The 14,863-nt window shown below is 39.4% G+C and overlaps 2 protein-coding genes across 5 annotated transcripts in view; one reads left to right on the forward strand and one right to left on the reverse strand.

The window, feature by feature from the left end:
• Positions 1–14,863, reverse strand: part of LOC146331815 (ADP-ribosylation factor-like protein 8B-A) — a 189,064-nt gene that overhangs the window by 105,387 nt on the left and 68,814 nt on the right. The gene's annotated exons all lie outside the window — the stretch shown is intronic.
• h6pd (hexose-6-phosphate dehydrogenase (glucose 1-dehydrogenase)) lies at positions 1,341–14,801 on the forward strand. 4 transcript variants are annotated; one of them, XM_084735883.1, is made up of 5 exons: positions 1,341–1,410; positions 10,280–10,946; positions 11,031–11,148; positions 11,926–12,195; positions 13,111–14,801. In XM_084735883.1, the coding sequence occupies exons 2-5, from the start codon at positions 10,305–10,307 to the stop codon at positions 14,454–14,456; spliced, it is 2,376 nt and encodes a 791-aa protein (XP_084592009.1). In that variant the 5' UTR covers positions 1,341–1,410; positions 10,280–10,304; the 3' UTR covers positions 14,457–14,801. The 4 variants fall into 4 exon arrangements, with proteins under 4 accessions (XP_084592009.1, XP_084592002.1, XP_084591988.1 ...); XM_084735876.1 differs by lacking the exon at positions 1,341–1,410 and adding an exon at positions 8,867–8,996; XM_084735862.1 differs by lacking the exon at positions 1,341–1,410 and adding an exon at positions 8,888–9,028.

Below are 14,863 nucleotides of genomic sequence, written 5' to 3' on the forward strand. Positions count from 1 at the left end.
ATCATTAAAAGAAGGTGTAAACATTTTATTCCTACTTTCTTTCAACCAGAACAGAAGAATCTAGTTTAAACAACTCATTACTTGATCCTGCACTGTAGTGACCTTCTGCCATATATTGTATAGTTAAATTGGCTTGTTCTCCACAGCATCAACAAATAATTTTCTTTCTTTCTTTCTGTTACTGAGATGTTTCACCTTGTGCAATAATTTATTATTTTATAGGCTATACAAGTACACTCCGTACTTGCAAATACATATTTTAGATTTGTGACATTCCCTCCTCTAATAATTTTACTCTCAGACCAGTCAAGGCTGAGACCTTAACTTTTAATATATCTTTATTGGTGAAAGTCTTGCTCTAGAGTTTCAATACACTGTGCTGTGTTTGTATAATTTTTACATGTATCATTTACTCATGTAATCACTCAAAGTAATGTTAAAGATTAAAATTAAACTTTAAAAAACACAAAAAAAATCCTGCAATTATAGTTAAATACCTTTATAGTCTCAGCATGGTCATTTTGACCTTCAAACAAACAAAATCTGACACGTATCAGCATCAAGCCTTCATCAGGGAGTTTTGAATGTTTTGTGATTTTTGACACATGTGTCTCTATCCAAAGAGCTCGTCAGACAAACGAGTCCAGAAAGCACATCTATGCAAGCATTTTTCTTAATTTCCCCAAGATGAAACTATATTGAAACCTGGCCAGCAGTATATAAAGTAATTACATTAACCCCATATTTACCAGCTGCAACATTAAAGTAAACACATTAATTCATTGGTATAGATCTGGGCAATATACCAATATTAGATCAATATCATGATGGATACCTTCTTATATTCTAGATGTCAATGTATCGTGATATGTCTTAAGTGTTTTCTTTTCCTGTTTTTTTAAAAAAAATCTCAGTATGCCAATACTTTGTGAAAGCACCAATAGTAATCCCTACAATATTGCCGCAATATCAATATGGAGTTATTAGGTTAAAAATATTTTGATATTTGATTTTGTCCATATCTGTAATATTAATCCAATAATCCTGAAATGGGCCATTCTGCATAATGAGTAGACTAGTTTTACTATTGTTATTTTAAGCAAGGTATTTTGATGCTACAGGCTACTTTTGTACTTTTACTTGAGTAAAAGCTGAAATAATAATGTATTCTACCTGCACCTACCTACCTTTATTTCTACACTGTAATATTGCAACGTCTTCTTAAGTACAATATCTAGTAATAGTACTATGATACTCCCTCCACCAATGGTAGTAAAAAGTCTTTTGGACAATACTAATATATACCTCTATCAGCAGCCTGTGGTTCAGCAGCGGGACCGTGTCACGTGACCAGTGCAGGAAGCGTCTTTTGATGGTGTAGCGAGTAGTTCATGCACCACCACGGGCCAGGTTCGTATACTATTCACTTTTCACACAGTCCGGCACCTCATTTTAAGTGTTTGTACTTCAGTCATGTGAATTGTTTTAGCGAAGCAGTCGAAGATTTAACGAAAGGATTGTGGAGCATTGTGTGTATGTGTGTGTGTGTTAGTGTGTATCGTTAGCCGAGGTGAAGTTTGACAGCTAGCAGGTGGATTCACTCTCCACCGTCCATCGGACAGTGTGTGTGTGTGTGTGTGTGTGTGTGTGTGTGTGTGTGTGTGTGTGTGTGTGGGTGGGTGTGTGTGTTCACTACACTGGTAAATAACTACAGAGAAGTTATTGGTAAATAATAATGGATATGTTTTGCTAAAGCGAGTCATTATCGTTACATCAACTGGCTGTTAACTACGTTAGAGTTCAATAAGTCCTGTGTTTTTAGCTAAAATCATGAACGTTACTTACTCTAACATTAATGTACGTTCACTACAATCCAGCAACGGTTGGTAGTAAAGTTTATGATATTCTAATTCTCGTAGCTAAACAATCCGCCACATTTAGCTATTAGTTTGTCTTTTGTTTCCTGGCGCGCGAGAATCGAGCCAACTACAGTGACAGTAATGCACACATTTTCGTTGGGGTAACAGAATTGAACGCAACACGTGTCCAACAGGATGCGTTCAAGGAGCCTCTTAAAGTGTGTGTGTGTGAGAGAGAGAGAGAGTGAGTGTGTGAGTAAAATTGTAATGCAAATTGGTCATTTCCACTAATCATGTTGTATATCGCAGGCGAAGTTTCAGTCAAAGTAATTGCAATGTAACTTTTTTTTTTTTTTTTTTACCAAAATTGTGCAGCCCTAGTTCCAAGCTGAACTGAAGCAGTGACAAACACAGACACTGAGCTGATACACTAACCAGCCATGAACTACACAAGTTTACATTTGAGACATTTTTGTGGATAATAATTACGTCACATGTAGGATGCTATATTCTGTGATTGTAATGTCATCTTAAATGTATGTATTTTGTTTCTTGTCCTAATGTTCATGTATGATATCGCAAACGGAACTACTACATTGTAAGCACTTTCCTTAATTGATCAGTGATAGCATTAACAATCAGTTAATTGATTGTCATTTAAAAAGCACAAATATTGCTTTAAAACAAACAACCAATGCCTGTTTTTCTCGTTTTATGTAAGTTTTATGTCCACAGCACCATACTGCATATTCTCTGACAGGACTGCATAACCTATGAAACAGAGAAAAAAGTAAAGTCCTACATATTAAAACATTTGTACTTGAATGTTGGATAACATGTGGAGCACTCATAAAAATTATCTGTTATATTTCAGATCTTTATTTGATAGTAGATCAATTAAATTTTATTTGATCAACCAAATTCTTAAACATGATTAATTGATAATTGTTGTGGATTTTATCTTTTGCCCATACATCAGAAGAAGGAAGTACACAAGAGTCCAATATGTCTTACGCTGAAACTGGTTTAATAATACTTGATCAAGGAGAATGAAGGAATAACCAGTACACAACTGGTATTGATGTTCCCTTCAGTTCTGGAATTTCAGTCCACTAAGATAGTCTTTAAACATTCACAGACAAGGTCACGATAAACCTTTGCCCAAATAAGGTCAGATCCAATACATTGCATTAGGCTATTGGTCTGTAAATCCAAACACAGGAATTATGAATACACAAGGTCTGAGACCACATTTCATCACCCCTGACTCCACAGGGTCCGTGTTATCCAGACCAGATTCCAGTTACAGACAACGCCTCTCCAACCTCAGCCTCCATAGCAACACTATCAGGTTGTTCCCTTGTTTATCTGAAAAGAGAAGATAGCTACATTTACTGTCTAGAGGAGAGACAGTATGTCTGTTAAAAGTTAGTGTACGTCTCTCAGTTCATCCAAGGCCTCAGCATGTTGCCTAAAGATTGGAAAATTCCCTAACAATAATCAATTAATTGTTATCATCACTACTATGTAAATATCTTCCCTGCTGACCACCTCATAATCGATCATGTGGTTGGTGTTTTGTCAGTCTGCGTCAAACTTAAGTTGCCTGCCTGCTCCTGTCTTAGGCTTCATTCACGCTGCTGTGTTTTCATTTTAAAACACTTTTGCTGAGATGCCACCTTGCAGCCACAGTACCCCAGCTTTTTAGGACATCTGAAACATTTTGAAACGCTGCTTGCCCAGTTTCAGTTTTAAAAACCCAGGGTTGCTTTGGGCAGGCAGAAATGGAGACCGTTGAAAACAATCAACCCAGGTGCGCCTCCTGATTGGTCTGTCAGTCCCTACGTGTCATTTTCTGATTTGTCACACCAAAGGTTTATGTCTATGGCTACAGTGTGATAGTACAAAATGAAAACCATTAAGTGAGGATACATGAAGCAGTAGCTCTGTCAGTTAGTGTTATCAATTTGAACGTTAGCTACATTTGCTTGTGTTCACCTTATTCACTCTGTTTATACTGAATCAAGAGGTGGACCTTTATCTCAGCCTACTTTACATAAAAGTCCAGACGTGAATAAGGTGATCATGATAACAGGTGAACTGACTGCCGGTCTAAGGTGATGGCAGTGAATGGCTCTTTAAGTCAGCCAACATACTTTTGGTTATTTTTAAGTTCTTCCACCTTTCACTATTTCACTTTCACAATTAATCCGAAGAGGAAGAAAAAACAGCCGCCATCAGTCTGTAACCCTCTTTTCTTCGTAATAAGCTGCTACAACTTCTCTTTGTGTACTTATTCTCCATCAAAACGGCCTGACAGCACAGGACACGCAACTTCACTTTTTAGGGTTCACAGCAGGGTAAACAAAACTGTTGCACACATGGCACCACACTTATACCTGTCCCCCCCTAAACCATGGCAGGTAGGAACTAATTAGCTCTTCGACAAAAGGACATGAAGAAGAAACTTAAATACTACACATGTAAATGTGACATTAAAATACAAGTTAAAATGCTGTAAATGATAATGAAATTATCACATATAACACTTTTTATGATAGTAAACTTAATTCTGCGAGTCCATAATAATGTTGTGAAATTATTATACTGAAATATGCACAGTAAACTGCACAAAGTAACAAATAACCCAAAACTGTAATATGTACAGTAACCATGGTTACACTTGTAGCAGGAAACAGCAACAATGATTTGTTACATTTAGAAAGTGACCATCTAATGAAAAAAAACATGTTTTAAAAGTTACTGTAAGAACTTTAATGGCATTATTAAGTACTTGTATCGATACTCGGTATTGGCAAGTGTAAGTACTTGTAGTACTTGTACTTGGTCTGAAAAAAAGTGGTATCGGTGCATCCCTAATTATTAATATACTTTTTCTGCTCAATTTTAACTGCTCTCTGAGGCTTTTCTTAATGTTAGACTAGTCGAGTAGTTTAAATTAAAGTTTGTGTCTAACCGACAGGGAAATTAGTCTCCAGTAACATCCCCATTTAGGATACAGCTAATCATCTCTGCAGTTATTTTTTCACTCATGAAGAAAACTGCTCAATCTTTAGACAAGTCATCGTCACACATGTTAGTAGTGTAATCTGGTTTATGGGATCTGGGGCATGTTCAGTCTGAAACTGACACGACAACTGTTTTGTTGCAGTTTCTTGGTTGAACGACATGTTCCCTCGAAAAGGTGTGAAACAGACTGCAGTGGGCTTTTTCTCTCATTTGATGGGCTTGTTAGAGGTGTTAACCAATCAGCAGCAACATACAGGGCTCAAAATTAGAACCAGTCACCAGCCAAACATTGCTAAAATATGCAAGTGGCTGGTAGACAAGCTCTGTGTTTCTTTAGTAGTTCCACTTCCCCTCATCCATTGACCCTCTGGACTTGGTATAACATAACAGCATTTGTCACACTGAGAAATGATCACTTGGAGAGCAGCGGGTAGGAGATTTTAATAAAACACAGCCACCTGGGGTGCTCCCATAGCTCAGTTGGTAGAGCATTCGCCCCATGTACTGAGGCTGTTGGTCCTCTGCAGCGGTCACTGGTTTAATTCCCGCCTGTGGCCCATTTGCTGCTTGTCATTCACCCTCTCTCTAACCCCTTTCCTGTCATATCTTCAGCTGTCCTTATCCAATTAAAGGCAAAAAGCCCAAAAAATAATCTTTAAAATAAATAAATAAATAAATAAATAAAGATAGATGAGTCAAGTGTGATGGCCTGTGCAAATTTGGTGGACAGAGACAATTTAGAGCATGAATATTTGTGTGAGGGAAACTTGTTAAGTGAGGAAGGATTATGTGCTATTACAAACCGAAAAAAAAATATGGGTGCGAGCTGCAAAGAAATGAAGTCAAACCCTGAATTAAAATAGTGTACATAAGACAATGTGCCATTTTATTTATTCCTGAGGGGAAATTAGCAGAAAATATAATGGCCTGGAGGTCAATAGAAACAAAGATCCTATATAATTTAGAATGTGCTAATTATCGTTTTTAAGTAAAATATATATTGACCACAGTGATCCGAAGTAATGTTGGGTTGTTATTTAAATAGTGAGCAGCGCTGAGGTGGCCTTTGCTGTTTGCATTGCCACTGTGTAAACATGATTGTGGAACACAGGGGTTCCAGATGTTGCACTCAGTCATAAAATCAGCCTCATACTGTGGATTTTCTGTGCAACACGTACAATTTTCAGTCTCCCTAGAGAGAGGAAAAACCAAAATGTTCTGTCATTAGACAGGTTTGTAACATCTAGGCCTCAGCTATAACTGTAGCTATGATGCTACACACCTGCAAAATACAGCAGTGTGTTTACTAACTCAAACTTCACTTTCTCACATTCAGAATTTATTTTTACATATAACAAAATGTCAGTGAAGGCAGTAATGATCCTAGTAGAATGGCTCACACCCCATTCCTTTCCTGCAAATCAGTCAACCAATCAGCAGTCCATACATGATATGCACTGGTCAGGCGGCTGCAAACAGACACTAGAGCAGCCACTAGCTAGCTAGCTTGCTATATAGGACGAGAAGAAGATGGCCGTTTAATTTCAGCTTTGATAAGTCTGAGGGATTGATCATGTCTGCAGAGTCGAGGAAACTGGAACTGGAATCTTTTTCTGGAAGTTTTCTTCCAAGTTATAGGTCCAGGGTAAGGACTTGGATGTGGTGGCAGCTATTTTGAATTTAGTACAAAATATGCCATCCTAACTTAGGATTCCTAACTAAGGAAATTATTCAGGTTGGAGGGTTCTGTAAAAGCTAAATTCCCAAATTATTTCCACATCCTCACTAGAATAGTAGCTGATCACAGTCCAAATACCAGCTGTCATGTGTGTGTATTCATTCCCCATAGTACCAACGAGGGCCTCCCATGGATGACTTCGCCAGTCTCTGACTGTGCCACCTACCATCTATTGCATATAAATACATATACATCTTACACCCATGAACTATGCCCACTTGTCCCTATAATGAGACTGTTACCCTGCAAAACATCTGCAGGTAAGTGCCAGGCATGCACTGATTCCCCAGCTGCCATCCCTCTGAGTTCACGTTTCAAAATGTGACTCTGTACACCCTCCAGTTCCAAAGAAGTTTTCTAGAAATCTGGATTTCAGACTATCATCTCCAACCTACAGCCTATGTTACACTGGACATTTATTTTGATACTGGTCACAGTGGCATCTTTTTTGTTTCGTTCCCGCTGGAAAGGGAATGTACTAGATATGTGGACTAAAACCATATGAATACCTTCCTAAGGGTTGGAATGGAGTGTGTCATCTAGGTTATGTAGTCCCAGCAGTGCGGGTAGTGAAAACATTACCTTCAGTTCCCTCAGAAGTATCCCCAGATCCAAACGTGATGTGTTAAATATCCACTCACAGTCATATTGGAGCCACCTGCTTGGCATGCTTGTTCCCAGTTATGGTGTACCGTTATCCCTGAATCAGATTAGAGATCTTTCCAAGGCAGTAGAAGATTTAGTGAACACCTCTTCTTTAGGCTCATCTCTTCTATCAACAGAGTTGGCTGGAACTCGTCTGATTGCCTTACAAAATCTCCTGGCATCCCAGGGCAGTACCTGTGCAGTGATTGAATGCTGTACGAATGTGCCAGATTACAATGCTAGCCTTTCTGACATTATCGCACATATTAGAAACATCACTGATGAAGTGCATACTTATGATATTAGCGACCCATTTGAATGGTTGGAAACAATATTAGGTCGTTGGGGTAGAAGCATAGTTCAATGTGGTTTTTTTTGTTGTTGTTTTTTTTTGTTTTTTTTAAATAATTTTTCCGGTTTTATTTTCCTGTTATTTTTTTCTTGTATTAGATCGATGTGTAAGACTATCACTGCTAAGGTGACAGCTAAAATGATGGTCAACAAGTTCCTCCTACAACTTTGATGAGACAGTTACCTGAGGAACTGTTCAATGATACTTTTTATGAAATGTGTAAAATTGATGTATTATAACTTACTGTGATACCAGGCATGTTCATTTTTCCTTTTCTTTATGTTGTCCTATAAGGACAAAAGGGGGAATTGTGGAAGAAGATATTTTATTTCTTTCTATTTTATTCTTATTTTGTATGGTTCTTTGTATATTCTGACTTTGGACCCAGTTGTCCCCTGAAATCAGACCTTACCTACCCCAACTGCTCTTCCCTTTTAGGCTGTGGCTTACAGTGTAAGCTGTGTCCTTATCACAATAATTAATTGTTAATTTAATTGTTATTAAAATTACGGACTTTCACTTGGGGTTTCTCAGATGTACTCCCACTGGTTTAGCGCCTAATCCACATTTGGATCTTCTGATGGAATTTGCATTCTGACCCTCCAGTAATTTCCTGCAAAACTGTATATTACCTGCCAAACAACCTGACTCCAGCAGACAGTACCATGTCAATGTGTTGTGAGTCTGTCTCCGCTGCGCAGTGAATAAAGCTCATCTAGAACCAGCCAAAGATCTTGGACCTTAAAGAATCTTTTCTTCAACACTATCTTAAGATAAGATGGGATTTTTCCCCCTAAATATAGGCAGGAAAGGTGATTCTGTATTACCAAAAATCCTACATATCGTCCTAAACTGAGATAAGACAGGATTTCAGACTTTCTGTACTGAGGCCTCAGGTCTCCAGACTGACGTTTTCACCAGCTCCCCAGACATCCTTCCACAGCAGCTGCTCTGACAAGGCTGCTGCAGGCATTTTTTGTTTGTGATCTGTCTTGTGATAAAACAGTGGCTGATTATATCAAAATGCCAATACTGATTTCTATAGTAGCAGATTGAGTAATCAGCTGTTGACCTTTTTCAGGAGTTAGCATTTCAAATTCAGTGAAAGCCTTAGTTCATCACATTTTTTCCATAGATGTTCCATTTAATGAGTCCTTGCCAAATCAGTTGGTCAGACCTTCCCAGCATTCATCATCAGAATCAACAGCAGAACTGTTTTACTGGAAGCTCAAAGCCCCTGAGCAAAGTGCAAAGTCTACATCCCTGCTTCCCCACTCCTCCACCACTTTGCATTACACTCATGACAGTATCACTGCACACATCACTGGCTTCCAGAGGAGTTGAGAACAGCTGGAGAAAGAGACATTGCTACGTAATTTATTTATTTTGTCTAAGGAGATTTGTGTAAGTACCTGTAACTGCTGTTTTACCTTCAGAGTCTTCAAATTATTTATCTGTTTTGGCTCTTAGATGTTTTAGGTTGACTTTAAGTTCAGTATTTATAGGTTTGAATTAGTGCAACAGTTTCCATTGAATGTGTAAATTGTTAGAAATATTTAGACCTGAAGAAATTAATCATTATTCAATTAGGTGATTATCACATTATTCTGCAACTATTTTTCAACCTTAATATTTACTGCTCTTTATTGTGAGGAATTGCTGCTTTCTTGCTTTTCTTTATCATATCTGATCATAAACCGAACATCTTTTTCTTTTGAGCTGTTGCTCAGACAAAACAGGACATTTGAATACATCACTTTGAGCTTGGGTTTTCTGACATTTTCTAGATGCAATGATCAATCATAAAAGTAATCCACTGATTAATCGATAGTGAAAAGGGATACACAATAGAGTTGAATGATTTTAGAGGAGGAATGATCACTTTTACATCATCATTCTCATTTTCATTGAAAAACATATTGAAATGATTCTGGCATGATTTTTTTTATTTTATTATTATTATTTTTGGCAGGGATCTGTACCACAGAAATATTTTATTCTTAGAATATGAAGCGTAGCCCAGGATATCTCAGCAGCACAATAATATTTAATTTAAAATTCTATGACACACACTTTGTCTAAATGTTGTGCCTCATGCAATTTGAAAACTGCAGTAAGCCATATTGTGATTTTGCTAAAATTTTGGTTAATAATGTGCTAAAATATTGCCCTTTATCAGTATCGGTGTATAAAGCTGGAAAAATTGCATTCCTACAACGCTACACATTTTATTGCTCATCTTAAAGGCCAAATGATTTACTAGCAGAATATGGCAGAAATGTAATTGTTCAGTATGTTTTCATTATCACCTGAAAATAAGAATCACTGGGTTTTCATTACCTTAGAATGAGCCACTTGTATCTACAGAGGCCATTGGTCCTCTTGTTTGTCCACCATGTTGCACCACCATGTTTCTACAATAGCTAAGAACGACTAACACAAACATTGACTCTAGATACTACCTTTTGCATCTTTTGTGAGGTTTGTGACCACTGTAAGTTTTCCTACACTTAAAAGGGGAGGGTGAGGTGGGCTGGTTGCAGTGTCCATCCTCAGTGCTCGATGCCACTAAATCCTACAAACTGGTCCTTTAACTGCTCAGTGGTGTTTCGTAATTATCTACATGTAACGTCTGTCATTGTTGTGTTCATACAGGAGTTTGGACGGTTAGGACCAGAGCATGTCTGTGACTGTGTTCCTGCTTCTGGTTGCTCTGTGTGCCTGGGGAGGAAATGGCGAGGAGAAGGAGGAGGCACAGAGACCTGGTCATGTTTCCGTGGTGATAGTGGGAGGCACAGGTGACCTGGCAAAGAAGTACCTGTGGCAGGGCTTCTTCGAGCTGTATGTTAACCAGGTCAAGAGTGGAAACACCTTCTCCTTCTACGGTGGAGGTTTGTCACCTACTGACAAGACCACGCCGGTCTTCTTTGAGATCCTGAAGGCGACGTCCTGCCCAAAGGATGTGTCAGAGGAGCGCTGTGCCGTGCTGAAAGAGCAGTTCCTGCGGCTCTCACAGTATCGGCAGCTGAAGAGCCTAGAGGACTACCAGGGTCTGGCCAAGGACATTGAGAAAGAGCTTCAGCAGGAGGGAATGACTGAGGCAGGGAGGCTCTTCTACCTCTCAGTACCAGCCTTTGCATATGCAGATATCGCTGACAAGATCAACAGCAGCTGCAGGCCGACCAGCGGGGCGTGGCTGAGGGTGGTGCTAGAGAAACCTTTTGGACATGACTTCAGGAGTGCTCAGGTTCTCGCATCTCAGCTGGGGAGCTCCCTGAAGGATGAAGAAATGTACAGAATTGACCATTACCTGGGGAAACAGGTGAGAATATCCTACACAGTAATTGCCAGTGACTGTAATAGAGATGTCTGATTTCATGGCGTGTTTTTCTGTTTTTGTGAAAAGGTGGTCGCAAAGATACTTCCATTTAGAGTAGAGAACAGGAAGTTTCTGGATCCTATCTGGAACAAGCACCATATTGAGAGGGTGGAGATTGTATTGAAAGAGACCCTGGATGTTAAAGGTAATCAAACATTGCATCAATACTAGGCATGTGCACGATAAGCTGTTCATTTAATTAATGCAGAAATACCAGTAGGTTGAACAAATTATTATTTTTGTAATGGCAGGAGAAAAAAATCAATTCTCTTAAGTGTTGTGATTCTTGTTTTTACAATTTCCTAAATCAATTTTTATATATAAACAACTAGGCGCTGGTCCACTAGCTTGATACCAACACATACTGGGAATTTACTTTGACGTGTTAATGGAAATTTGCATAGCAATTGCTCTGATATTATCTTAAAAACATAGATGCAGTATTAGCACTGCACCTGATTAATTTTATTATCAATTCATATGCCGATTATTTTTACGATTTATCTATTAGTCTATGAAATGCCAAAAAACTGTGCCCCAAGTGACATCTTCAGATTGCAGCAGTCCAAAACCCAAACTCTTCATTTACTGTTGTAAATAGACAGTAAAAAGACAAAGAAAATCAACAAATCCTCATGTTAGAAGTTGGAGCCTGCAAATGTTTGACATTTTTTGCTTGAAAATTATTAATTAATGATTAATTAACAAAATAGTTGGCAACTAATTTTCTTTCAATCAACTAACTGATTAATCAACTAATTGTTGCAGCTCTATACAGTGTATACGGTCATTCAGTATCTGTCTGTATATACATCTGTCTGGAGTGTCATCTGTCATCTAATGTCTGTGGTGGTGACAAATAGCAAGAATTCCTAAGATACAATAATGTGTTCATATCCTTTCTTGTTGTTTTGTCCTCAAGGTCGTATTCCCTTCTATGACCAGTATGGGGTGGTCAGAGATGTGCTGCAGAACCACCTGACTGAGGTCATGACCCTGCTGACCATGAGGCTTCCCATGAATCTGAGCAGCAATGAGGAAGTCCTGCAGAACAAGCTGCAGATCTTCAGCTCCCTGCTGCCTGTGGGAAAGAATCAAGCTGTGGTCGGCCAGTACCAAGCATACAAGACAGAGGTTCAACAGGAGCTGAATCAGACAAAAGATCACATCAGTCTCACGCCAACATTTGCAGGTGAGTACTTTTAATATTTAGATTTTTATGTATTCATAAAGGTGCTGTAATTGATGTTCACTGCCACTAGAGGTTGCAGTAGACCACCAGCATCTTAGCCATTTATAACATGTCTACCTTATAAAGTCAGTGTCAATTCAAGTGTACACTATATTTAAAATAAATTCACCACATTACCTTGCTGTCAGACAACCTTTTTCAACAGTAAATTGTTGTTATATAAGCCAAATATTGCTCTGTCCAAACCAACCTCACGTAACACAGGAGTTGCTGATCTTCCACCACCTCGACATGTTAGTTTGTTTGTGTTACTGTGTGACTTCTGTGCTTAAAAGGACAGCTTGGCTTCACCAAAGTTAGATCCAGGGAGCAGTAGACCAGCAGCTCCCATGTTCACCTATGGCGTTTGGTTGGTTTGCAGAGAGCGATATTTGGCTTATATAATGGTAATTTCCTATCACAAAAGGCTGTCTGACAGCAAAGTAAGGCTTTGAAAATATTCTGAATATAGCACACACTTAAACAAATAACAATCATTAAAATGATTTCAGAAACATATTTTAGTGTAGCATTGAGCTGTAATATGAGAAGCTTACTCGTCAAACCACCATATTAAAAATGGATGCAGGGATGATAGCAAGCGACTCACATCAGCATGCACTAACACGCACATACAGCCGGTCAGGATAAACAGAGATGTTTGGATAATAATACACACACAGAGGGAGTGTGACCTCATTCTGTGCTCAAGCTGCCATTTCTCCACTATGTCTTTACAAAGCAAATGGTTGTTTGCTGACATTTAGTGAGGCTGAATGTGGTGCTTAATGCTCTATTAAACTGTTGAAAATCTGAAAAATCTGCTATACAACTAATATAGTTGTGCTAATAAGTGCTCCTGTTTGTGTATTACAGCTGTACTGACGTATGTCGATGAGGCCCGGTATGAAGGTGTGCCAATTCTCTTGATCTCAGGGAAAATGTTAGATGAACGGGTGGGATATGCCCGCATACTTTTCAAGAATGACATCTTTTGTGTACAGAACCACAACAGCATTCACTGCAAGCCCAAACAGATAGTTTTCCACTTTGGACACGGCAGCCTTCAGTATCCAGCAATTCTTGTCAGTAAGAATTTATTCAAGCCAGTTTTAATGGACACCGAGTGGAAGGAGGTGACAGAGCATAAAGATGTCAGTGTTCTGGGTTTGCACATCTCAGACTACTATGTGCAAACTCCAACAAAGCAGAAGGAAGCTTATTCAGAACTTATTTCTCATATTTTTGCTGGACGTAAGAACAGTTTCATTAGTACTGAAAACCTGCTGGCGTCCTGGGGCTTATGGACGCCGCTACTCAGCAGCCTTGCCAGCACTTTTCCTCGCATCTATCCTGGTGGGGCAGAGAACGGAGACCTGCTGGATGTCCGCGTGAAAGGGAAAGAGATCAGCTACAACAACGAGGTGGTGATCATCAGCAATGACCAGATGGGCAGCATGTCAGCAAATGGTTTCCAAGTGATGCAAGGCAACTTTCGTAGCAATGACATGGTGTCTGCCTGGGCGGAGCAGCTGGTGGAGAGGCTAGCTGCGGACATTCAGGAAGCAGCGGAGGCAGCGGTGCGCGAGGGCGGTGTTTTCCATCTCGCTCTCTCTGGTGGGTCCTCTCCCCTCGCTCTGTTCCAGAGGCTGGCCGTGCACCACTTCACCTTCCCCTGGAGGAACACACATTTGTGGATGGTGGACGAGCGCTGCGTACCGCTGACTGAACAGGAGTCAAACTTCCGCAACCTGCATGACCATCTGCTGCAACACGTGAGGATACCGTACTGCAACATCCACCCTATGCCAGTGCACATCAACCAGCGTCTGTGTGTGGAGGAGGACAGAGGAGCGCTGATGTACGAGAACGATGTCAGAAAGTTGGTTAATGGCTCAAGTTTCCACTTTGTGCTGCTCGGAGTTGGCTACGACAGCCACACAGCTTCTCTGTTCCCTGGAAGTAAAGTGGATGAACATGGTGATAGTCTGGTTGCCCTCACCGAGAGCCCCGTCAAGCCGCACCAGCGTATGAGCCTCACTTTCAGTGCCATTAACCGAGCACACAGGGTCGCTCTGTTAGTGATGGGCAAAGGAAAGCATGAGATGATCACCCAGCTGAGCCGAGTGAAGGACAACCCAGCCAAATGGCCCGTCACCGGTGTCAAGCCTACTAATGGACGACTTGTTTGGTATATAGACTATGATGCACTTTTAGGATAGGATTTACATTCCTGACTTCCTTTATTCCTAACAAAAACGAGATTTATTTACTTCATATCCAGAGTGTTTGTACAATCTCAGGTGAATTTGTGACTTTGCAGATATGCAGTTTACTGTGTAATCTACACTTCTTGATTGTACGTTTTCTATTGTTGAGTGGCAGTGACCCACTTAATATTTCATCAGTGAGTTAAAAAAATCAACATTTGATTGGTCCTGGAAATAATATATTTTATTTTTTAATAATATAAATACAAAAATTTGTTATTGAAAAATTTCAGGTAATTCAAAATATTTGGTGCATCTCTAATAAAAAGCACATTCCTCAACTTTACACATCACATTCCACTTTCCATATCTGATTTTTAAGTGCCTTTTACAGACAGAGCCCAAACAAGAGCAGCTTT

Source organism: Lutjanus erythropterus, chromosome 2 (assembly GCF_056507025.1).
Source record: "Lutjanus erythropterus isolate fLutEry1 chromosome 2, fLutEry1.hap2, whole genome shotgun sequence".
Lineage (NCBI taxonomy): Eukaryota > Metazoa > Chordata > Actinopteri > Lutjaniformes > Lutjanidae > Lutjanus > Lutjanus erythropterus.